This window comes from Motacilla alba, chromosome 6 (genome assembly GCF_015832195.1).
Source record: "Motacilla alba alba isolate MOTALB_02 chromosome 6, Motacilla_alba_V1.0_pri, whole genome shotgun sequence".
Classification (NCBI taxonomy): Eukaryota; Metazoa; Chordata; class Aves; order Passeriformes; family Motacillidae; genus Motacilla; species Motacilla alba.
The window spans coordinates 27,925,735-27,951,760 of NC_052021.1; the positions used below are offsets into that span (position 1 = coordinate 27,925,735).

At 43.3% G+C, this 26,026-nt stretch overlaps 1 protein-coding gene across 3 annotated transcripts in view; it reads right to left on the bottom strand.

The window, feature by feature from the left end:
• Positions 1 to 10,135: 10,135 nt before the first annotated feature.
• CCDC186 (coiled-coil domain containing 186) overlaps positions 10,136 to 26,026 on the bottom strand; it is a 35,358-nt gene continuing 19,467 nt past the window's right edge. For all 3 annotated transcript variants that reach the window (XM_038139938.1, XM_038139939.1, XM_038139937.1), the window contains exons 5-16: positions 25,490 to 25,702; positions 24,522 to 24,641; positions 23,872 to 23,976; positions 23,431 to 23,529; positions 22,593 to 22,679; positions 21,684 to 21,826; positions 19,025 to 19,280; positions 18,254 to 18,443; positions 17,167 to 17,247; positions 15,937 to 16,147; positions 14,679 to 14,898; positions 10,136 to 14,022 (exon numbers count right to left, since the gene is read on the bottom strand). In XM_038139938.1, the coding sequence (XP_037995866.1) occupies positions 13,939 to 14,022; positions 14,679 to 14,898; positions 15,937 to 16,147; positions 17,167 to 17,247; positions 18,254 to 18,443; positions 19,025 to 19,280; positions 21,684 to 21,826; positions 22,593 to 22,679; positions 23,431 to 23,529; positions 23,872 to 23,976; positions 24,522 to 24,641; positions 25,490 to 25,702 (1,809 nt within the window). In that variant the 3' untranslated portion in view covers positions 10,136 to 13,938. The remainder of the gene's footprint in view (positions 14,023 to 14,678; positions 14,899 to 15,936; positions 16,148 to 17,166; positions 17,248 to 18,253; positions 18,444 to 19,024; positions 19,281 to 21,683; positions 21,827 to 22,592; positions 22,680 to 23,430; positions 23,530 to 23,871; positions 23,977 to 24,521; positions 24,642 to 25,489; positions 25,703 to 26,026) is intronic.

The following is a 26,026-nucleotide window of genomic DNA, read 5'->3' on the forward strand; positions in this document are numbered from 1 at the left end:
AAGCAGGAACAGGGGCATCTTGCCTGCCCGCCCTCCCAGCTCGCCTCTCCTCCTTGGATGGGTTTGGAATGAGCTCTGGAGGTCTAACTGCCGAGAGTAATGATGTGTGAAAGCTCACTTTCATTTTTCACTCTACTTTTTTGGAAGGTGGAACATTTTAGAGTTGACAGTACCATGCTAAAGCCATATGAGGCAAGTAACTATTTTTAACCAGATGGAGACTATCTCAGAGTCTACTGCTGAATCATTTCAAGCAAGGAAGAAATCATGGAATCCAAATGTAGGCGTGGGAGGGATGGGGGCGGGAAGGCTTTTATCATACACTTATCCCAATAATTGTCCAACTGCTTCAAAACTTAAGACCACTTAACTGAAAATGCCTGTGGGGTCACTTCAAGAAGTGGCTGCACTTTACAAAATGCTCCTGCTCTGAGAGAGAGGCAGATCCTCAGGTTAGAGCAGCTTGAGAGGCTCCCTGTGCTCATCCTTTGCCTCCTGCACCATGCTCTGAGCTGTGCCAAATGGGAGAAGACACTTGCCCACCTTGGCACTGCCCTTCTCTGGGCCCCCATCACCAGGTACCTCATAGGTGCAATGTGCTCAAATCTTCTGGGGCCACAGCCTGGGGTGAGAGGAGAAGGGGTGGTCTCAGCCCTGCTCTGGGTGTCCTTCCACTGCTTCTGCCTCCCCTGCCCGTTCCAGCACAGAGGTGACACTCCAAATAATGAGAGTTTGCCAGGTGAAATTGGCATTGTGGATAAACGGAGGCATTTTCATCACATTTCCTTTATCTGACACACCTCAGACTTGCAACAACAGGCCTTTCTCCCTGGCAGCCATGGATTGAGGCAGTCCCTCACACAAGGAGAGGGAGAGCCAGGAAGTACAACTGAGTTACAGCAGCCTGACAGGCCACCGCCCAAATGCCTGTCATCGTTGGTGTGAATTCATGCACAGCCTATTTATAGGCACCCAGAGCACAGGGGTGGCAACCCCACACATGATGTCTGGCTTTGTGCTAAGTCTTTAACTCCACTGCAGGTGCAGCATTGCCTGGTTCCCTGCAGGAATGGGGCACTGCTTGGGCACACCATGGTGCCGACACAAGGGTTGGGAGGAACATTCCTGCAATTAACCCCACCAAAAGAGAGGCTTGTTGGGCTGCAATGTTTTCCCACTTTGCAATGGGAAATCAAATCTGCTTCCCTGACCTAGTGTGGTACTTGGCCACTAGCCTGTCTTTTCAGTATCACTGAAATCATAAGTGGGACACTCATGCCCTTAGCCCCCTTTAGACAAATGTCTTGGCTCTGATTTCCCCAAATCTGCTGCTCCTGGCATCCTCTGCACTGAGAACAAAAGTCAAACCCTGTCCTGGCTTTGCACTTCAGCATGGGTGGGGCAGAGTGAGCAGATTCGACAACAAGGCATTGAGAAGTCCCATGTCTGCTTGTCACACAACAAAACATAGCCTCCTATTTTGTGGAGACATAAAAGTTCAAATTAACTTTCTCTTCCAAGCCATCAATATCATCTACAGAAGGAATCTTGCACATTAAGAGTACTTTTAGCTCCCAACTCAGTGGCACCTCAAATGAGGAGCATATTGGCCATGACAGGTAGGCTGCAGTTGCCTCTGCAAACATCCTAAATGTGAGCTATGAGACCAGGTGGACATTCTGGCTGCAAGGACTCAAGCAAGTTTAGCAAAAGGGGTGGGATACATCCCCTTTAAAAGGGGTCAGGGTCAGTATCTTCAGCATGCATAGTGGAGTTCAGGATAAAAGATATAGAAACTCAATGTTTTTAAGAGCAGTTGTGAAGTGAGAGGGACACAGAAGAGCCTGCTGCCACCTCCAAACCCCTCTGCACAATACCCAGGGCACTGCACACCCCGGCTCCACCCTGGCTGGTCACTGCTGTCGCTGCAGCTGTCACCTTGTGGCTTTGCTCTCACTCTGCAGCGAGCAGCAAGGCTTGCATTGCTCCCCGTTATGTCAAACGCAGCGCCAGCTGCCGAGCCCACGTGCGGGCTGTGGGGCTGTGGAGAGAAGGCTTGCATCTCCCATGGGACTTGGCCTTCACTTGGGATCCCCATCCATGGAGAAGCTCAGAACTGCCCTTGCAGACCTTCTCCTTCTTTCTGGTTGTTTCTGACCCCACCCCTCCTCTGGAGGCAGGGCTGTGGGGAGGTGATGGCTCCCTGCTCTGTGCCAGCCCTGCAGGCAGGGCACAGCCCAGCCCGGTGCCAGGCTGACCCGGGCCTTTGGCTTGAGGAAACGCCCGGTTCAGCTGATGTCACCGGCCTGGCATCCACTATACTCACACACCACCGTGGCTTGTCCCATCCCTGCCCCTGCAATCTTGAGTAATGGGGACTTGAGTAATGACACATGTTTTTTCCAGAAAGCAATCTCTTCAGATCGAATTAATTCTGCGATTTCCAGGTGCTTCCTCCTCCGCACAACTGATGAAGGCTTCCTGCAGCTAACGGCCAAGGCTGCTCCAAGCCAGGACATTTAAATTAATCTTTTGTTCTTGGGGACTTTCTGTAGTGTGGTGACTCTGGGTTGCTGCTTCTTTCTCACTCACAGACCTAGGCCAGCAAAGAGGCATTTTAGGGGGAAGAGGAGGTCAGGGTGGGAAGTGGCTTGTCTGGGGGTCTGAGCCTGTGGAGAGGCTCCTCTGAAAGCTCCTGGCAAGAGCATCCCTGTAGAGCTGTCTGGGTGTGGGTGAGGCTGAGAGTGCAGCCTGGGGTCCACAAGTGGCCTCAATTGAGCCTGCAGCTGCATCCCACTGTCTGAGGGTGAGGCCAGCAGTCACCAGGAGATCCTGAGGATGTGGTAACTGAAGGCGGTGTTTAAAGGCACCAGATGACCTCTTCTTCCCAATTTTAGGGCTTATTGAGTAGGATGTTTGCTTTTGAGCAACACTGTGTCCTGTAGGTTCTCTGTGCATTAAGAGGAACTGAGATTTTGATGGGAACACCTTATGTTGTGCATCTGTTTCCTCTCTCTCACTTATCAGGGGTTGGATCCTGTTGCTTATGTTAAAGTCCAAAATACAGATGAAGCTGTGAAGCATGAACAAAAAATGCTACTCATCAGTAAACACCCCAGAAGCACATCCCATTATAAGGGTGATGAGTGAATAAAATGCCTTTTACTGCCTGATGGAGAAATTTTTATTCACTGCTCCTTAGCATAATTTAGTGCTGGGCCTGAGCCACAATGTTTTTATTTCTGTGTGGATCTACATTTCCATTTCCTCATGTCTGTTCTATAACCTGACTGTTTTGCCAGTATACATAGTGCTGGCATCACAACATTTTCAGAGCCTGTAAAAGACATGGAGCAGAAATCTAGAGAACATACCCCACACCTGGGTCCTAGCTGCAGTGCAACCACCAGTTCTTCTCTCACAGGTACAACCCCTCCTGACACAGATCTCAAAGACCCATTGGTAAAGTGTATTTCTTCTTTTTCCAAAAAATGCTAAGCATTTCCTTATCCAGCTTTTTATTTGAGCAAGAGGCCATATCCTGGTGCTGAGCTACAGCTTTCTTGCCTTGCCCTCCTCATCAGGCATGTCTGTCCTCATAGGGTTTTTAAATGTGGCAGATTTTAAACTAACCAGTTTAAAATGTAGACCTGAAGATGAAGTCTTCGTGGTTACTGCAGGATTACCCCTAAGGGATAGGCCTGGTTGATGCTTTCAGTAAGGTCAAGTCCCTCTTGTTAATGCTGGTTTTACTTGTGCCCTTGCTTGCCTGCCAGCTGGGAGGTCGACACCCCTGTTACACAAGCGAATGTCGTCGGTGTTTTCCTTCTTGATTGTTCTGCGTGTAATTTGGATTCCACGAGCGGCGCTCAGCTTATGTCATTGCATCGTTCTAATGGTGTTTTTCTTGGCTGCAGGTTTGATTTTCTTGGCGTTGCAGTCAGGGCATCTCTGCAGACACGGACACTCGATAGCTGCACACGCCGCTTCCCCTCGCGCGCACCTCGCGCTCGCCCCTGCGAACCCAAACTGCAAAGGACTGGCTTTGCAATTCCTGCCTTGCCCGCTCACAATGCCAGCACACTCCTCTGCTCCTTTCATTTTCGTGTATCGCTACTTGGAAAAGTTGTTACTGTACTACATGAAATCTTTAAAGTTTTCTTTGTGACAGCAGGGCCTAGAAGATGCCTGCAAGGATCAGGAAGAATTTGTTCTGCACAGGCAAAACCCAAACTCCTGGTTCTCAAGTGCTTCTGCTCTAACCTTCACATGGGATAGCAAAGGGATAAGGACAGGGAAATAGGATCATCAGGAAATGATGATGCAATGTTACCTATCATGATAGGTGGCTTGGCAGCACTCATTTTCAGACCTTTGTCAGCAGCTGTGCAAAGGATTTTCAGAGGAACTTGGAAGGGTATCTGGGTACTTTTGAGTGGTCACATTTTGCTTGTCCTTTTCTGGATGCACATCTTCCCAACAGAATGAGTTTGGGATTTTTTTTTTTTCCTGGGCTGTTTAGCAAAAGCATTCCTTATTCCTGGTGGTTCTGCTTTCAAGGTATCTCCAGCAACACAGGTATCCTAAATCAGTAGTGCAGGGCTCTTGATGGATTCATGCAAATCCTCACACTTTTTATTCCCAGTAGTGTTATAACACAATTTGCTCTTCCTTCTATGAGCTGACAGTCAGATCATACATGTATGTTCTACCAGTCAAGAGTTGTGTTTTCTTATCTATCATCCATTATATTTCTTGCCTGTGCTGTTTTTAAAAGAAAAACAAAGCAATCAGCTCCCCCCAAAACAACCTCTTTCTTCTCTAAACTCATCAAAAGTTAGAATCTGAATCTTCCTTTCCTCTCCCTCTACTTCTGTGCTCTCTGCCCAGGGATGGTCCTGCACTGCTGTGTCCAGCTCCTTGGAGGAATCAGGAAGCTGAGTGAGGTCTGGCAGGGGCTGGGGTCCCTGGCTGCCACACAAGCACTCCCAGAAGCATGGAGAGGAAGAAGGGAAAGGGAAAACTGATGGGGCTGCGAGCTGACACACAGACCAGAACAGGCAGACACTTCCCAGAAGGAATCTCCAAGGTAAATGCAGTTGTGCGAGCCATTCCTGTGCCACATTTCCAAAGAGAGAATTTTCTGTTTCACATGTAGCCACTCAGAAGTGCATGTTTGGATGCCCCAGGGTTGAACAAAGAGAAGATCATGCTGTCAGCTGCACTCCAGATCTGGGCACGCAGCACCCTGAGCTCATTCTGTGCAGGAGAAGGAAAGCCATGACACTCCAAAAGCAACTAGGTTTGCTCTTGTGCCAGGATGGCCTTTCTAAAAAAACAATTTCTCTTTCTTCACATCCCTCAGTCTTTAACCAGCTAGCCAGTTTCCTTCCTCTCCTCTGTATGTTGATTTTAGGCCTTTTCTGGGGACAAGCAGCATCCTCGAGGACTTGGGGGTGCTGGTGGATGAGAAGCTCAGCACGAGCTGGCAGCGTGTGCTGGCAGCCCAGAAAGACAATCATGTCCTGGGCTGCATCAAAAGGAGCATGGCCAGCAGGCCAGATTCTCCCCCTCTGCTCCACTCTGGTGAGACCCCACCTGGAATGCTGCATCCACCTCTGGGGGACCGGCAGAAGAAGGATAAAGACCTGTTGGAGAAAGCTCAGAGGAGGACAACAAAGATACTCAGAGGGCTGGAGCACCCCTGCTATGAAAACAGGTAGAGAAAGTTGGGATTGTTCAGCCTGGAGAAGAGAGGGCTCCAGGGAGAACTTGGAGCCTTTTCCAGTACCTAAAGGAGCTACAAGAAAGATAGAGAGGGACTTTTTATAAATGTTTGTAGGGATAGGACAAGGGGGAATGGTTTCAAACTGAAAGAGAGCAGGTTTTGTTAGCTAATAGGAAGGAATTCTTCACTGTGAGGTTGGTGAGGCACTGGCACAAGTTGAACAGAGTTGTGGATGCCCCATCCATGGATGTGTTCAAGGCCAGGCTGGATGGGGCTTGGAGCAACCTGGTCTAGTGGAAGGTGTCCCTATGGCAGTGGGCTTGGAAATAGATGGCTTTTAAAGCCCTTTTTAATCAAATGATCCTGTGATTCTGTGATATGAGGGATCAGAACCCCAGCTGACCTCCCTGGCAGCTGTGTGTGAGGAAGGCTCGTCACCAGCCCCAAGGCATCCACAGAGGGTGGTGGCCAGACAGGAGCTGCTCCTCTGTGCCTCCTCCAGCACAGTGGTGACAGTGCAGGAACCTGTGAGCCTGCTCTGAATCACCTTCTGGAAGGACTTCACTTCCTTGCTCTCTGATCCAAGGCTGCTGTCTTGGCAGGGGCCTCCCCCCAGCAGTCAGAGGCAAACTCACTGCTTTGGTTGGTTGGTGTTTTTCCAGTGTTTGCTCTGATACACAATTAATGAAACGTAAGTACCTCCATTTATTGCTCTCTAGAGAATCCCTTGGATTGCAAGCCCTGGCCTTTGGGGACATTTCTATTGTTTTAGCTGCCACCGAAGCCAAGGGAAGCTAAATCACACTCTCTTCAGCGTGATGGGAGGGAGCTCATCTGCCACTGTGCCCTGGCATTGCTTGTGGTTGCCTGAACATTGCCTTTAATGAGACAGCACAGTGGCTCTGGCGTTACAAGGTGACAACTACCTGCGAGGTCTGGGCTGTCACCAACCCAAGCAAGGTCAAATCACTTCGAAATAGTTGACTGATCTTTCAGCATCAACAAGCAGCCTTGGAAAACTGCAAGGAAATTCTGAGAGAGGGAAATAGTTTGACATAATTGAGGTAAACAGAAAAAAGCTATCTGCCAACCTTGTGCTACAGACCTACAGCCAAATCTGCCACGGCTCCGTTCCAGGGGCTTCACCTTCCTGAGGAGCAAAGGTGACTCCATCCACCCTGTGTTTGGTCAGGTCCTTGTTTAGAGGTGTGCCTGTATTTTTGAAGTGCCTGTGTGGTAGTCTGTGTGGTGCCCTGCTGGGAGAAGACTTTCTTGGTGCATTTGGTTTTGGGGTTGGACAGCCCAAGAAAGACCACGAGGACTCCCAAGCAGTGTGCAAGGTCACAGGTACCTGGATTGATGGCTCCTCTCTTTAGTTGGTTTATGAAGCAGAGGCTTTCCTCTGCCAGTCGTTGCTGATGGAAAACACCTGCTTGGCACTAGCCGGATCTTTCTAGATCCCAGAGATGTCTGATCAAAGCCAAGCAAAACAAGGGGCTGTGGATTCTGGGGGAGGCTGGACCTGGAGCTGTGGATGGGTTTCACTGCCAGCTGTCCTGCCTCGCTCAAGGCACTCTGGCTGCACAGCACAGGGGATGTGGGAGCTGTGCAACCACCTCAGACAACCTGCAGGTTACAGAGCAGCATTGCCAGGGAAAACAAATACCCTTGTGTGCCTCAAAATGCTGAGCCATTACCTGCAGTGCACCAGGAGCTGCTTGGACAGCTTTGGGAGCAGGTGGACAGGGAAAGACCGGACTGTGGGACAGTCCTGTTCCCTGTGCCAGCCACCCCCAGGAGTTTGAGAGAGCCCTGGGTGAAAGCAGACACGTAACAAGGGGAAGGGACCAGGGGACGGGACCAGGGAAAGGGCATCACAGGTCTGGTTGTCAGCAGCCTGTGTCACTCCACATGTTAAGCCCATGAGAAGCTGACAGCAGTTTGTTCTGATTTCTCATTTTATCTCATGGAGGAAGATCCCTTCTCGAGAGGGGTGAAGCCCTTAAATATTTTAAAGAGTCCATCTAATGACTATTGCTCTGATAATCTAATTACTAAGGTGAGGCCAGGGCAGTTGATTAGTACAAGCCACTTACAGCATGAACGGGTCAGAGCTATGAGCCCAAGTGTGGTTTTTTCAACCCCTTTGAAGGTTGAACTTGAAAAGTTTTCAGAGAATTTGCAGAACCACAACACAGGTCTAGGCTGGCCAGCACAAGGTCTGGTTTTTCAGGCATATGCTGCTTTTACCCACAGTGTTGATATGAGTAATTCTCACCTTTTTCCTCTCCCCTGTGCTAGGTACTGACTAGTTAAAATAATTTAAGATCTATCATTTTCAGAGTATTTTTAACCACTTCCTTTCACAGTGCAGCCTCACAAACCCTTCTGTCTGGCTGCAGATCGCAGCTTGAATAAACTGCCTTGCATTTGCACCCTGCTTCAATCCATCTCCAAAGGCAGCAGCAGTTCCCAAAGAACTGCAGGTTAGATGGCCCAGGGCAGTGTTTAAGGACACACCAACCACCCCAGAGAGAGCAGCAGTGCCTGCTAGGCTGTGCTCACCTACCTTGTGTCAAACACCAGTGCACTTTGGTCAGAGCTCACAGACTTTATGCTTTCATTTGCTGCTTCTCCTTATTCCACACACAGAGGATTATTTTAAAATAGAAACTTAAGAAGCTCTTAGACATTCATAGGACTCAGCCTGTTAGTGAGCAAGGTGCTTCCCTTGAGGCATTTGAGCAGGCCTGCTGAGATCAGTGGGCAGCTGCACACGGTCAAGAGCCCAGTGAAACCCGAGGGCCGGAGGATTTCCCGACTATAGGGCATCCACTGGAGCAGAACAGCAGCAAACACACAAATATCTAACACGTATTTATACACCCTTAGATGAGAACAACTTGTTCAGCAGCACTCTGCTACTGCAACAGTTACATTTATGCATGCAAAAAATCTCACAAAATCTGGCACAGACCCACTGTGGTTTGATGCAAAATAGCCTAAAAACAACCGCAGCAACAAAGCCTCCAGCAGAGCTCGCTATTAAAAATCCCCTTAAAATAAAGCAGAGAGAGAGAGAGAGAAAAATAGCAGTGATGATTTCCTCATTCACAATCAGCCAGAGAAGAGAACTGCTAGCATTTGGTTAGATTTTTATCACACAGTAGCTGCAGTATCAGCCTGGCTTACTTCAGCACTGAGCACTTGACACGTGCCATGAGAGCCCTTCCTCTGCACACAGAGCTCAGCTGGGTCAGGCTCAGACACAGACCCAAAAACAGGGGTGGGAAGTTGTTTGCCAAATGGCCACTTGCAAATAGCACCAAAGCCAAAATTAGTATTTGAGAAAGCTTCGCTTCAGCCTGTTGTTTCCAAGCAGCAGCGTTAAATACTCAGGAAGCACAACTAAACCTGATTTTTGGTCACATCTGTCACCAACAACTGTACCTGCTATCAGTGGAAAAAGCTGGAAGAAAAGCTGTGAGCTGCAAAACAATTTCAGCACAGGGTCATGCAGGTAACTGTAAGCAGAAAAATCACTAGGAGCCCTTGGCCTGGTCCTGGAAAGCTGAAGGCTCTTTGCCATTAAATTTCAGCAAAATATAGGACAGCCCCCTCTCTCATTTAAGGTATTCTGGGAGATACTAGAATAAACTCCATAAATTATCACCTTCACAGTATTTTTTTTCCCTTTTTCTGGCTCCCTGCAGGGACAGGACAACCCATATCAATCCCATTCCCAGGTTTTTAATAGAAGCACTGCCAGCAACCAGACACCATCACTTACTACTTTTATTAAAAAATACTCTCATGGCTAAAAAACAAACTCTGTTAGATCTCTACAAATGAATAAATAAATCAGAGGAGCAAACGTGGAGCTGCAGCCAAGGAACCAGTCCTTGCTGCTGGGATTGTAGGGTTCCCAAAATTCAGGCTATGGAAGGGAAAAGCACCGAGAGCACTGCCAAGGACTGCAGTCCTTAACTGCAGCACAGCTGTCGCCTGTCCAGCGCAATTCCCAGGGGATGAACACAGTGGGAGAGGTGTTCTCCCTGGCTCTGCTGCTCCTCGCACTGGCTGTACCGGAGAAGAGGCACTGCCACCTCCTGTTTAGCGGGTGCAATAGGCCAGCAGGGGCTGGCAGCGAGCACGGGAGGGGCAGAACCCGCAGCACTGCTCGGATTTCCTGCGTAAAGTCAGACCCACGCGAGGGGAACAAGAAGGGTTTGGGTGGTGGCAAGAAGAGTCAGCAGGCAGTTCAGCTTCTTCTGGCCCAGAGTGTTTGTTCACAGACACCACGAGCTCCCACTCCCAAGGATGAGCACCCAGCACAGACCCTGCTGCCACCACAACTGGAGCCAGACAGCAGCAAAGAGTGGGACAAACCAGACCCAAAGCAGGCTCTCATACATTTGTATGTTTATTATTTCAAAGTACAGTATATACATAAGGTATAGCAATACCTTTGAAAACTTTATACAGAAACTGGTATCTACAAAATGAAATCAACAAGACATTCTGTGTACAGGACTTACACACATAGATTGGAAGAATCAACGGTTTCAGTTAGAACACGAAAATGGGAAGGAAACACCCATCCATCTGGAAAAGCTCTAAATACCACCCAGCTCCCTCTGCAACACAGGCACCTGTCCCTGGATAGGTGAGACAGGGTACACCTGATTCCTTGTGCCACCTACTGCTGGTGTTCACCGTCACAGTGCCTGGCACAGGAAGGGTGAGGGCCCCTTGGGACAGGCCGTGCCCTCTGAACCCCTCCCCAGATTCAGGACTCTGCAGCACGTGGACACTCAGGTTTACACTGGATGCACTGGAAGCCAGACATACTATTTTTAAATTTTTCTTTTTTAGCTATGAACCAAAACGTTGCAATTAAAAATATTTTAAGAGAGATACTACAGGTGTTGCCAGCAACAAGTGAAGATAATGAGAAAATGTTCAAGGAAGAAATCAATCTCCAGTTTTCTGGACACTATAATTAAAAATATTGCACAAGTCTGTATGGCAGCAAGCCAGTGATTTCTGTAGCACAAAGATGTATTCTTCAGGTCAGAGGGTCTGGCTTCTGACAATGACAGTGCTGGATTTTACAGAGGGTGGAAAAGCATAGGCAGCTTTCTTGTAGGGCCTCTAACAACATCTGTTTGTGCGATGTTTGAATGAAAAGAGCACCCTGAGTATTTAAGAAACAGATGTTTAAGCTTGTAAGACACAACTAGCCACAAGCCTGGAATTTTCAAAAGCAGCCTGTGGCAATTCCATGTCTAAGGGACACTGAATTTCAGTGACAGGCTCCAGGCTGCCTTCATGATTAGTTTATGAATTCACCAGTTTGTCTCAAAAATTCCGTTTATCTGAGGACAGTTTTCAGTTTCAGGTCCATAACACAATTTCCAAAACAGGAGTAAGTGGGATGAGATCACTACACAAGGCTCACACCCACTCTGCACCAGCTGGTGCTCACCTGTGTGAGCCACCCCACAGAAACACCTTTCCACAGAAAGTGTTCTCAGTACTGCACCAGCAGCATCACACTGCTGACAAGCCACCCCATGGGAACAGAGCCAGCAACATTTCATGGCTGATACATCACTGCCTCTCAAAAAGGAGGAACATCCTTGTGCCAAGTTGCTGGCTGACCCCATCAGGTACTCATCACACCCCAGGCTGACTGGAGAGCCACTTGCCAATGTGCAAGCCAGAACGACTTTTTCATCTCTAACGGATATGTTTAAAATAACACCTGTGGATGACAGCTTTGGTCCATGAAAACACCGTACACAAAAAAACAACGTGGTATTTTGGCTGCTTTGTGTGTCTCCATAACCAAGGAAAAAATAAAAGTCTGAGAAGTTATTAGTGCTACAAAGAGCCAGCAGCATTTCAGCAGGGCAGGAGGACAGCTAAATAGGTTTCTCAACCTAAAAGGAGAACAACCATGCCAAAAAGAAATAAGAATTTCCACAAAGCCATTGCACTGATTCCATCTGCACCACACCCCTCCTTCATTCACACTGTACACCTGGAGAACATACATTAAAAGATTACAATATTAACATGGTATCTAAAATACTGGAATCATTCAGCTGGATGCCTGAAAACATCCAGAGATCTGGTACATTAAAGCATGAAAACACAAACATACAAGAGCTAAGCTATGTTATAGCATGCAAATTGTTCTAAAGTACTTTCTCTCAGCAGAAGGTCCAAGCTCAGTCATGAACAACTGTCTGTTTGCTTCCTGGAAGCTGTGACAAATCTGTTTCAGCAGAGCCAGCTATTTGCCTCTTCACATCACTTAAAACAACAGTAAAGCAGTAGTCCTATGACTGGGCTGGCCCAAATTTCCTAACATTTCAGACAACCATTGCTCTCAGGAATTAGAAAAATAGATGTATAAAAACCCACCCAGATTAAAGGCTTGCAGCTTCTATATAATACTTGCTCAGGTTTTAAACTATTTGCTCCCATTCTCCCTTTCCAAAGGAATACTTAATCCTTTGACACTGAAGGGACCTGCCATCCCAGACTCTTGGAGCTCTCTGGACCACAAACCAGGACTTGATCCCACGAGGACTTTCAGGGATACCTATCTTTAAACTAACAAGGAAGTCCCACTGTCTTGGGCCAAACTATTCAAACCAAATTGGGCTCTTTTGCTCCATTTGTTTCATTACAAAGCTCAGGCAACTCAGTGACAAGTGGAAATGGAGTTCACATCCCTAAGCCACCCAGATGTCTGATCAATTATCCCCCTCCGTGCTGCCAAATTCAGGTCCCTCGTTTGGTGTACGATGCAAACAGTACCTGCAGTAAGACAGATTCTCCCCACACCCCCCTTTTGGATTAAAGTAGCTAAAGCATTGCTATTGTAAATGTACACTGACTCTTTTCATGGCAATACGAAGTTCAAGTATTTAATAAAAACCTGAAGTATGTATTTACACGGTGATCTGATCAATTGATTTTGGTCAAAAGGTGATAGATACAGAAACTATGCATTTACTGCTGAAATAAAGATATTTCAGATCCTGTATATTACTTATCCTGGAATTAAAATGTGAACATGATGTTGTGACAAACCCAAATCTTGTCACCTTGATACTCTTCCTCCATCACCCTCTCAGCCACTGAAGGACTAAGTAAAAGTTTTCAGTTATTTTCACCAACTAATTCTTCACAACAGTAAAATCAAGCAGTTGCACAGATTTCTGTGCTACTTTCACAGTCCAACAATACATTAAAATCACATTTAGATCTATTTCTTACCATTATTGTCACTAGTTGGTCTAGCCACAGCTAATGAGAAAATTTATTGGCTTCCACTTGTCTTTGAAAACAGATGCAATCACCATGCCTACATGTACTTACATAGATTTACAATGGGCAGCTTAAAACTCCTTAAATGCTGTTAGTTATGCAGAAGCCCAGAGAACTTTATTAACCAATTATCTGATATCAGACTTCTTTTGATCCATATGTCTAAGGATCAAGGGTTTACAAAATTTGCTGAACTGACATTGATTTCAACTACATGAACTCAAGAACTGAATCAGAACACTTTCTAATTCCTTAGTTTTACTGTTGTTTCGCTCCTCTGGAATAAAGAAATTGACCAGCTGAATGTTAATCTAAAGCAGAAAATATGCAATATCATGGTCACCACTTAAACCCCAAAATTTTGTAACAAAGCATTATTCCATGCATATGTCAAAAATGCTTAATCAACCCAAAGATCAGAAATAATATGCAAGAAAGGAAATAAATGTCTTAAAGCCCTTAAAGCTCAGTAACACTGGATATGTTCAATAGCAACTAAGACATAATTGCTTTATTTTTTTTTCAAGCTCCATCATTAAGCGACTGATTAATTACACAGTGCAGAAATTAAAATCTCATGGCAACTCACTCCAAACAGTCTGCACTGCAAAGCATCTGTATTTCAAATACAAGTTTCAGATAAATGTAGTGTGCAGTGAATTTCAGCAGTGCCTCAGGCTGGTCCTGGGTAGACAGAACCACACAGATGCCAAACTCTGTTATCTCTCACATGAGTGAGCCTGTGGGGCCAAGGGCTTCTTCTGCAAAAACCCAGATGCTTGTGCTGGCAGGCAGAATGTAAAACAGTGGTCTGTAGCACCTGCCTTTCCTGCATCTTCATGTTGGGTAGTCCCCAGAAGTTTCAGTTATGTCTGCTTTATTCTCTGTTCCAGTTCATGCTTGTGTTTAATAAGTCGTTCTATTTCTGTTCCTAGAGTCTGCAGGTTTTCCTTGGAGGGGGGAAAAAAGATAAGGTAAGTTATACAGAGAAATAGTCCATCAGCACAAAATGCACTAGTAAGTCAAAATTACTGTTTATGTCAGCAGGTTGATACTTTCAAGTATCCAGAACAAATGCAAATTATTAGAGTCAGAAAAAAACAAACTCATTTCAATAAAAAACTCAAATCTCTCAGCAAGTCCTTTTTTGCAGTCAGCAGTAGTCTACAGGATGTCTAGAAGGTAGAATGCTAGTTCCCCTAGCATTCAAGGGGAATGATGATTACAAAAAGAGATCTCCAGCTGTAGAGAGCCCTGCAGCCCAGCTGGCAGCCTGCACACCATTTTCCAGCCTGCCACCTCTCCCTGGCAGCAGATGTGCTGCCCCAGGAGCACAGCCTGCACTCCTGGCCCCACATGCCCAGAGAGACCCTGCCCTGCTGAAGGCACAGGCACTCCAGAACTTATTTCAAGCAGCAGCTCATCCTCTGAGGGCCCTAAACTGGAGGTACATGGCATCATGGCACATAACTCCCTGGTTAACCCCAATGCTACCAGAGGCACCAAATCACAATGAGCTGACTTCTGAAAAGCCTTTAACAGCATGCAGTGAAGGGAGCACCTGAGAACCACAGGAATGTGCAGAAGAACTGGCACAGCTACTCACTTTCAATGTAATATTCTTCAGTAATGTATCTTCTAACACAGCCTGAAGCTTCCTGTTTATCTCTAAGGAGAGTTCCAAGGTGAGCCCACTGTCTGCAGGGTGAGATGTATACAGAGATGCCATGATCCCCCCACGCCTGCTCAAGTGTACTTTGTTGAAGTCAGAGGCCTCTGATGACAGCGTTCCGGCTTCTTCCCGCAAAATGTAACTCTGAATAATTCTGGAGGATAAAAATAAACCAACATCACCACAGCATTAAAAAACAGAGAAGAGTCAGATGCTGAAGTAACTCCAGATTCCTGACATGAGTAATTTTATTTTCAAGCAGTACTGTATTACCACAAAAGCAGTAAAAATTTACTCATACAGTTTCTATGTCAGAGATACCAACAGTGATATAGGAAATGCTGGTAAGCCAAGAGACTACAATGTGCAGGGTTTATTTATTTAAAAGCATCTTGAAGAGCTACTGGGACAAGAAAGGTAATTATAAAAGTCTACTTTTCTTTGCGGAAGGACTCCAGACATGGAATCTTAAGCTTTCTACACGTGGGAAAAAAAATTACACAGCCACTTCTCAAGAGTCTTCCCAAGCTGTGGTCATGTTCTGTGAAATGGTACCAGCTGGGCATAAATGTATGGACTCATTAAGCAAGGGCTGTTCCTACAGAGCAACTGCACCTTCCAGAAGCAGCTTTATGGCAGCTTTTCTTACCCTCCTAACTGAAGTTCCAGACATTATCCTGTAAGACGAGATTTTCACTTAAGTGGAATCTTGTCTCACACATTAACCACTGACCACCTTTGGCTCAGATACATCATTTGTTTGATGTGCATACCAGAGTACCATCTGGAATAATGCAGATTCTCCTTCCAAAACAAACACCATCAGCACCCTTTTAAGCACATGAGGAGAAGGGACTCTTCTGTTAGCCAATGGCAGCAGTCCACCACAAATCAGCCACCTGCTGACCATTTTGCTATCAAAACACCACTTGCGCCAGTTTATTCCTCCTGAAAAGAATCAGTAATAGTACTAATTGCCAAAAACTTGGCAATTACTATAACTGCTGGGAAAAGAAAAGGAAAAAAACCCCAAAACTAATTTTGTCTTCGAAATCTACTGTCACTGCAATATTTTTACTGTTTTAAACATTTTCACTTACACAATTTGTTTTCTTCTATGTCTAATTCTAGTTCTATGTCTAGTGCATCAGCTCAACACTGAAAACCTGCATGAACAGAACACAGAACATACTTGGTTTTTTTCCTGATTTCCTCCACCAGCTGTTTAATGTGATCCTCCATAAACTCCATCTTCTCATTTTTTCGAGCATGTGCCTTCTGCAGCCTTAGTATTCTTTCAACCAAGACAGCCTTGTCCACCTCTGGGAAGCTGTCCACAGCCGCTGCAGAGCCAGTGTTCTCAGGGGAGCGATCCTCGGTGCTGCTGCGCGCGTTCAGGGACCCTGCCAACACAACAGAGCTTGTAAAACCCCTTTGGATCTTACATCAGGCAAAGTGCCCCCAGCAGAGCAGTGCTGTCAGGAGCTGAGGATACTTTGCCCAGGATGCCAGTTTCCCTTTATGTTAGTGGGGTTTTCTCTAAAGGATCCTTACGGTGTTTAAATACGACACACGGGGACAGTGGTGCAGTCACTCCTGGGGGGGCACTGCCTCTGGTGTAAGTGTGCTCCCTTCAGGAATGCTTATTCCCACTTAAACACCTTCATGTCCATTTACTTTGCACAAGACTGAGCTGATTTTAAATGTGTGTTTTGGAGTAAACTAAAATTACAGTACTATGAAAACTGTACAGACTCACAAAAGCCCTACATGCAAACACTCTGCAGCAGGGGTCACTTCAAGCTTGCAGTATTTACTTTCTGCTGTTCTTTCTAAGCATTTGTCTTTCTCACACAGTGAGATTACAGGACATCTGGACAGAACTAACCCAACTTAAAACCCAAAGATATCAAGGAAGGAAACATGCTGTTTTCAGTGCTAAAGATCACTCCTTTACTTCTAACTGGATAGAAAGTAATGAATATTACATAAACCCACTGATGTCTCTAATGATCCTAATTGATTTCTCATTTACACAGTCGCAACTGTCAATAGGGCAATTAAACAATGTTGGAAGCCACTGCTCATTTTTATTTTGCCTCTGGCAGCATGTAAAAGGAGTATGTATAAACTGGAGTCCTCTTGAGCTTTCTCCAAACATAAAAGCAATGAAATAAAAAAGGCAGGTATTTAAAAGAACCAAAATATATAAACATCATAAACATTACACTTTAATCTCATAATAAGCACCTACAACTGCAGTCAGTCAAGTGCATTTTGGTGCTTAGAGGCTATTTTGTCAGTTTTAATGGGAGGCTGCCCACACACTGCATATGCACAAACCACATCAAGAGCAAGCACACTGTGGCAACCTTGTTAAGACTGAAGGGCTGTTTGGCAGTCCTGCTATGTGCTCCATTACCTGATGAACTGGAACGGCTCCCCATGCTGCTGACTTCTTTGTCATAATTACCATTTTCCATCTGATCCAATTTCCTCCGTGCTAAAAGTATTAACAAAATTATGATTACCAATAGCAGAGTAAGAACTAAAAATTACAATGTTACCCAACACACAGAACCTCTAATCATCTCTGGCCCGCACTAATTTAATATCATGTGACAACTGGAAGACAATGATAGCAACTAAAAGTAAAACCCAAACAGCAATGCAGCACCTGGATATAACACCCAACCACAATCCCTACACACTGCTGTGTTTGCCAGCTGAAGGGGTAATATTATATATAGGATTAACTGGGACCAGTAAGACTTCAATTTGATTTTACTTTTGATTAGGTCTGCCATGTAAATCACTACTGATGTCAGCAACTCTGTCCAGCATCTCATAACTCACTACAACAGTACTTGTGCCAGAAGCACCACTCACTCAGCAGGGATCAAGAGGGAAAGCACACAGCTGTTCTTATATGCACAAAAAGGGACATGGAACTTGTCTTGCAAAGTGCCAATAGGATTTCTTCTTTCAAACACATTTCATTATCTTGAAATCTATTTTCTATTCATGCATTGTTGGGTATTTCATTACTCTATTTGTAGACAAAATTAATCATCAGTCTTTCCATATCCAGCTTTAAAAACTGAAGTGTTCTGTTAAAAAAATAACCAGCAATTCCTGATACAGTCAGCAACTAGGAAACTTCTGGCAGCTTCTGAATATACTCCTACACAGACCAGGATCCATATATACCTATGGTCACATTTCAGTAGTCAGATATATCATAACAAAGACTAAGCTCTTTTGAAATAAATATTTCATTTTATGTCTAAGCCCACTTCAAAAGTTACATTTTAGACTGGAAATTAACACAAAGGCCTGAAACTGCAGTTTCCACAAGGTCTAACTTCTCACTCTCGTTATCTTCAGGGACAGGGAGAGCTTGAAGGGTGACACTCAAGCAGCGAACACACACAGACAGGACCTGAATCTCTACCAGACACTGAGGGGGTCAGAGATGGGGCTGTCTCATAAGTGAAAATAATCTCCACCTAGCTGAAGCTGTTTTGTGAGGTCTTTCAGGTTTGCTGCGTGCTTGCGCTTCTGGGTAGCCAGGTCATCCTTCAGCTCATCCACGTGGGTCTTCAGGGCTGACACCTCTTCCTGCTCTGAGGCCAGCTGAGCCTGCAGGGCCTCAACCTCTGACTTTCGCTGATCCTCCTCCTTCTGTAACCTGATGGCCTGAAATTGGGATTTTATTTTCAGTCATACGCAAAAAAATTCTAGCCTAACCATAGTGCATGCTCAACATCCCTAACTGCACTTTTCACTGGGGAATCATTCACACTTTCCATTTATTATTTAGGCTGAACACTAGCACTTCACATGAATAGTAAGATTCCTCAATTACCTCCAAAACTTCTCCATGATACAGTACAGAGTCACATTACCTTCCATGACACACTCAGTTTATTAAAAATGACATTTATCTCATAGTACAAAAAGGACCTGAGGAACAATTTACAGTAACAAATTTCACAGGCAAATTAGAACCTTTTGTCTGTTTCAATTCATCTGAAAGTGAACAACTCCCAAAAAACCAGAAAGAGCAACACAGTGACACCTCCTCATTCCAGTGCAGTGTGCCTCAGGATTTCTGTCAGCCTGGGAACATGAGGTGTTCCTATCCCACTGCTACTAATGGCAAACTCAAGGAGAAACTGCAGTCAGGTAAATGAAGATACAAGGTGGTATTCATGTGCTACATCTTTTTCTGCATCAGACATCTTACTAGAGCAAAACAAAAAGGCCACTGTACTCACCAGATCATCTTTAGTCTGTTGAACACACTCCAGCTGGTTCTGCAGCTCTCTTTCACTGTAAGAAAGCTTATCCAACTGGCTCTGTAAGGAATTGTTTTCAGACTGAAGCTGTGCATTCTTACTGGTTAATTTCTCAGTGAATATCAATAGCTCAGATTCTCTTTTCCGACTACCTTCAATGTCCTTCTGAAGATCAGCAACCAGAGAATTGAAACCATCTATTTCTTCCTTTAAAGCATTGATTTCTTGTTCATCTCTGTCAAAACAATTGTATCACATTAGGGATAACCTGAGCTTAAAGATACGAAGTTTATTGCAATAAAAGCATTGAGGTCAAGTCTAAATAAAGCAGAGGAACAATTAATGACCCTGGGGTAGCTGTTAGTCACTGGATCATTTTAAATGTCAAGGGAGTTTTCACTTTGTTTTACAACATGCTGCACTGCTGAAATGACAGATTTCTGCATCCCACAGAGGACACTCAGGCATTAGCTCCTCAAGGAAGGCCAGCTCTCCATTTTCAACTTCTCCATATGACCTCAGATCAGGGTACAAACAAAACCCTCAAAAGCAGACCTAGTGGGTGAGAGGAAGGTTTGCAAACCCAACAAAGTGGCCAATCTGTAAGAGGTCTTCTCTTTAAGAAACAGGGAAATAATCCAGTTTGGATTTCTCTAGGACAGCAGTATCGTGATTCCTGACACATCCTTATCCAAGCCCTGCAGCTCTGAATCAAAGGGCCTGTCTTACTCCACTACTCCTCCCCCCAAAAACAACTCCTTCCCCTCTACAAAACAAGTTTTTGTTTCTACTGAAAGACTCTCACATTCAATCCATCTGAGTAAAACATGCTGCATCTTCAGTTATCACCAACATTCTACAGAAAGTGTTTGAAAAGTATTCCAAAATTTAATAGCTGTTAAAAATGTTACAGACTAAAAACCTCCCTCTTATTTGCTCTTGCAGTATTAGTTCATTAATTCTTCCATCATCAAATTTGACACACTTTTTCTAAAACTTTACTTTCTAACATCAGCAGAAAAAAACCCCTCACCTTTCTCACAGGCAGTGTGTACATTCAAATTTAAAACTAAAATTAAAATTACACAAAGCAAGAGCACACATCTCATTTAATTTCCTGACAGACAGTGAGGAAGATCAATTCACTTTAAATCAACAGTCTTGTACTGTCTGCTTCTCCAAGAAGATCTGAGACCTAGTCATTTGTGCTGCAAAGTATCTCACCTGTAGCTCCCATTTAAAAACCTGTGCCAGAAGGCTGCATCTATGCTTGTATTTTACATTTTCAAACACGCTGTTTCATTATGACAGGAGAATCTCTGCCTAGCAGTCAGGGCTGGATCAGACAAAATTAAATGTTTAGACCATTCTAAAAGAGATGTCTAGATTATCCTTAAAAATTTGCAAATGAAGTAGACCAGGGAACACTGGAGGTGATCAGTATTCAGTTCAGCCATGAACTTCTTCCCAGCATCCAACCTAAAATCATATTTCTCCAGGGAACAAACATAGCTGAACATTCACTTTCTAATATAGCCTTTATACATTTCAGGATGTCTGCACTGAAATTGAAATAAAAGACAATATGAAATTTAATGTAGGGATAATAAATGCTGTATGGGAGGATACTGAAGAAAAAAAATGCAAATTGAATAGGAATGAGAGACATATTTAAGCATCTCTCAATTACTGAGAGGAAAAGATAAGTGGAAACACACATTTGTAGTTTCACACTTTGATCACAGTCCCTTTAATCCATTTGGCAAGATTCCTTGTTACTGTTCCAAGTGTAGGCTCCAGTAGCTTCCAGCACACAGCAGTTCCCCTGGAAAGGCTGAGGACACCATGACAACACAGGTGACCAGCACACAGCACATGGAAAGTGGTTGATTTGCTAAGCCCTGAGGAAGGCCTATAATTATGGAAATACTTTACAATGATAAATAAAAACCTATTTACCAGAACGAGAGGGACAGACACATGGGTGGTTCTGCCTATCTGACATTTGTCTATCTCCATTTATGCAGCACCACTGGAACCAGCAGAGTGGCCAGCATTTGTATATCCCAGTCCATGTGTACCCCACAGACACAGAACCATGCTCAGTCACTCCTGAATCGTGCATGAGCCCAGCCCTCCCCTGAGATTACTTCCCTCACATTCTTAAATGAGTGAACTTCAACACAGCAGAATGAATTCCAGCCCATTAGAAAGACAAGTGCCTCACACTGTCTGAATACAGCATCTCTCAAGTAAGTAAAATTCTTTCCATTAAATATTACCATTCATCCATCACAATTTTAAAGCAATTTATCTTTCCAGTTTAATTGCTCCCCTCAATCTTTCAATAAAACAAGCACCGAGTAGACATCTAGAAGACAATTTCCTATAAAGTATGCTGGAAGTCAGGCACTTGTTATTCTAATAATGAGAGACACTAAATTAGATTTATCCATCTCAACCCCTTTGTTTTGTAAGAGGCCACCAAGTTTATCTCCAATATTAGCAACACTGATTTAAATCAAGACAGGCATTCTTTAAATTACAATACATTTACAGCATCAATAACTTCAATAAAACAAACCCTTCCACATCTCAGATAATCTTTTAAATCATTACTCAAAGTGCACAGCTGTACCTCTGATGCTGATCCTGCAGCTGATCTACAGTTTTGACTCTGTCCAGCAAATTCTGAATTTCACTTTTCTGCCTATTTATAATTTCTTTATACTTGGATAACTCATCTTCTGTTCTTAAGCGCTCATCCTCTAGACACTTTACCTAAATGGAAAAAAAAAATAAAACCAGAAACTATTTAGTTTCACAAACTTCAGAGATAAATTATTCTGATATGTCTCGACTGTTGTACAAAGTTCGTGTGTTAATTTTTTGGTAGTTCCAAGTAACTTAGACCAATATCCCAAAGCATTTTAGATGAAACAGTCAGAAAAACAAACAAACAAAATGAAATTCAACAAGCACAATTAACATTAGTTTTGCCCAAAGGCTCTAACTTATCAGTCTAATGGATAAGGGTCCACAGATATGATGTTTCCCCAGCTACCAAAGCAACCCCTTACTCTGCTTTCCTCTCTTTTTCTACAGTTCTACTGAGCTGCTCTGGAGAGAGGGACTGGCATGTTATTCTACAGACTGTCCACAAGCTATGGACAGCATAACCTCCTTACCAGAGGTCAAAACTTATTTCACAGGTAGGAGAAGCTTGCAGGTATTTTATTTATACTAAATTTAGAAGATTTAAAGTATTTGCAGGATTACAAATCTAAAATGTCTCTCAATTTTTCAGCCAAATGTGGCGCACACAATGAAGCAAAATACTGTTGTTACAGATCAGCTCCTACTTTCTAAAAAAGGCTATGCAAAGTCAACAATTAGAGATCCTTTCTGGTCTCATGCCAGCCAATCTCTAATCACACTGTTTATTCCTTAAGAAGTAAAAGTACAATTAGGAGTGAAATGTATTCTTGTTCCAAAAACCCAGCACTGTGCTTTCAGCCCCGCTCCAATCCAACTCAGCACCCTTTACCTTTGTTCTCAGTGTTCGAAGCTCATCCATGCCTTCCTTAAAAGTTCTCTTCAAGTCTTCCAGTTCTTTTATTTTTGCATGATGCACCTTTTTAGAGGGTAAAAAGCTCATTAAGAAACCTAAATGTACAGTGGCACCTCAAAAAAAAAAAAAAATCTAGGCCAATACAGGCCATCACAACAGCTGAGAGGGCTTGAGGCAGAACAGGTACGCCAAAGGCTTGGTTTGCTTCTTCAGAAAGGAAAGCAAAACCTCAAAGCTTCCTTATTCTCAAGAGAACTGAGAAGAAAAGCAAGCCTGCACACTCTGGTTTCAGGTACACAAATCCATGGCACAACAGGCCCTAGGAAAGCTCTGAGCAAACTGGCACTTGGTCACCTCTGAAGATGGCATGTGCACAGATGAGCTGTGAGCAGACACATCATTAGAGAGTTTCACTTTGGGGCTAGCAAATGCCTACAAAGAACAGAGGCTGGTCCTTGTGTCTCCTTGTCATATATCTTGGCAAAATACTGGTCAGAAAAAGGCCTGATTCAACTGAATTTTTACTTTTAATTACAGCAACACTCATTGTTACAAACAAAAGAGAAGTTATTTCACCTTCACTCTATCATATTTTCCCCCTAACTTTGTTTTTAAAAAGTGAATCCAAGGTAGAACCTGAAGACATCCTCCAAAAAAGCAATGCTGGAGGGCAGACACCTGGGATTTAGATCACCAAAAAAGACAAAACTCAAAGAATGTGGCATAACTGTAAGCAGCTTAAAATAAGATTCTCAAAATTATAATTTCATGGAATTCTTAACCACAAAGTGGACTCCACACACCACATACTTACCTCCAGATTATCAGACTTCTCCTGGATTTGTTTCTCTAGTTCTCCTTTAGTAACTCTGAATTTTGCATCCAATTCATTTGATTTGATTTCTTCTGACTCCTAAAGAGATTGAAGAAATATAAGTGGAGTTTTAGAGTTTTATGTTTCCCTTTCTATTCTATGTGTACAGAAGCATTTCACATCACTGAGTCTTTCCTGTAAGTACACCTCTGATAATCCTGACCATGCCAACAAAGACCTCCACACTGCACGCCAATCAAGATAAACATTTTCCCTTTTATTTAACAACTGTTCAGTAAAGTAAAAAACCTGTCACTATTCATCTCAGTTTTGGAGCTTCCACAGGATAATTCTTTCCTCCTACAGCTTAAGCTGGTAAGAAATGAAAAAGAAGACTCAGGCACTAAACAATAATTTGACCTCTTGAGAAAATGTGCCTACTTGATATGATTTTATCATTTCTTGACAGTTTTTCCTTATCTGATCTCCTTCTTCTTTTGCTTCAGTTAATTTTGTCATTGCATCTTTGAGGCGTTCTTTGGTTTCCTACAAAAACAGTAATTAAAAGAACAGGTTAAACCTAGTAAAATCCATTTACTTAATTTCATCTGAGAAGCACATTTCTCATAATAAAACTTCCCTTTCAGTCTGAAAAGAATTAACAAAACAAGAAGTCCAACACTATTTTTCCCCTTGTTTCCATTCAGCTGTTAATTTATGTAATTCCATTTGACCCAACACTGAAGGCACAACAAAAGGATCTCTTGTTTGTGCCATGCACATTGTCAGACAGCAGATTTAACTCTACCACTTAAAAACTAAGACAGCAGTTATTTCAAACAAATACCCCCCCACAACACAAACTTAACAACAAATTAAAATTTTATGACCAAATTAAAGAGAACCCCCCAGTACATCCTCCCTTCACATTCTTTCAACACTATTTGAGAGCACTATTCTGACTTTTGCTGCAGGTATTCAAATTAAACAGAAACACCACATTAGGAACAGTCCATAAAAAGTAGATACTCTAACAACTACATTACTCTGACTATATTTTCATGTAGTGATATCAGCATTGCTTCACCCACCTTGTGTGAATCCATTTCTGTTTTCAATTTGTTCTGAGCCCATTTTACTTTGATAACATGAGAATTGATTTCTTCTTTCAATTTTTCTATTTCTCTGTTGAGTCGAGTGGCTTCACCATCCTGAGAAAATTTCATAGGTTTTTTACAAAATTAAATGATCTAGTGTTTCTAGAATAAAACTCTTCTCCAGTTATCAAGTTGAGTTGCTTTTCTTAATGTCTGGATTTTGCAAAATGATGCACATATTTCAGAATGCCCAATAATGCTTTAATCCAATGGAAAAAAACCAACAAACATTAGTGTTGTGGTTTGAATAGCAAGGTAAGGTTGCATTACTGTTAGTATATGTTAATATTATAAATCTGTGAAAAGACAAAGAACCACAGAGGCAATTTTTGTTTCAGAAGTGCAGTTTCTAGTAATTTATTAATTTTTGAATCTTCCACATGAAACAGAATTGTGAAACACAGCTGTGAAAGACTACAAAATTAGTTGGATCATTCAATAATAATCTTACTGCTTTCTAAAAATGAGTGGCAATATTTTGGATGAAAAATTCTATTGCTTTATTATCAATTTTTAGTAGTAAAAAGAGGAAATTCAGAGTGAAAACATAGAAAAACAACAAAAAAGACTGCAATAATTCAATACCACTGCAGCCTTTAAAAAAATCTGAAGCTAGAAATTACTTCAAAATCTAGACAACTGAAACAAGCTGTCTTCTCAATTTTGTAAAAAAAAAATCCCTAATGTTTCACAAACTAATATTCAGGGAAATATTAAAAGGAACTTCAAAAAGATTGCAATGACAACTGAGTAACTTTTTCCCCTTCCCTTGGAAGACACTTTCACAGCTGTGAGGCAGGAATTAAATGAGATCAGGCTTCTTTTACCAAGTACAACAGCAAACAAGTGATCACGTTGTTCTGACAATGCTTTTAATCAAGTCACAGCAGTACTTGGAGTACCTTTGTTTCATAGAGCTGGTGCAATCTTCCTTTTTCCTGAGAGAGTTGTTTGATTTTATTTGTAAGCTTTTCTATTTCTTTGTTTGCATCTCTCAGTCTTCTCTCAAGGCCCTCCTTTTCCTTGCGGAGGTCAAGCGACTCCTTCTCCCCGCGGACGTATTTCATCACCATTGTCTCCTTCTCGTGGCGAGCTTCCTCACATTTCTTGTTTGCCTTGAAAAACACCAAAACACAAGGCATCAAACCTTGTATTTCATAATTAACCAGATATTTTTAGTATTGCAACAGAGCAGCATAACGAGGCAGGACCCAAAAGCTCCAGTTTGACGAAGACTAACATTCAATCCCTCTAAAGCATTGAAATTACTCCTACTTCTAAAAATAAATATTGTAACAGCTGCATCCTCACAGCTGAACATCTCAAATGAGTTATCAATACATCAGTAATTTGTTTTTTAGAAGGAAAGAAGTATAATGTTTAGGAACAAAATAATTTTGGAAATACTCAGTACTGGTACTTTGTCTTCCCTCATCCAC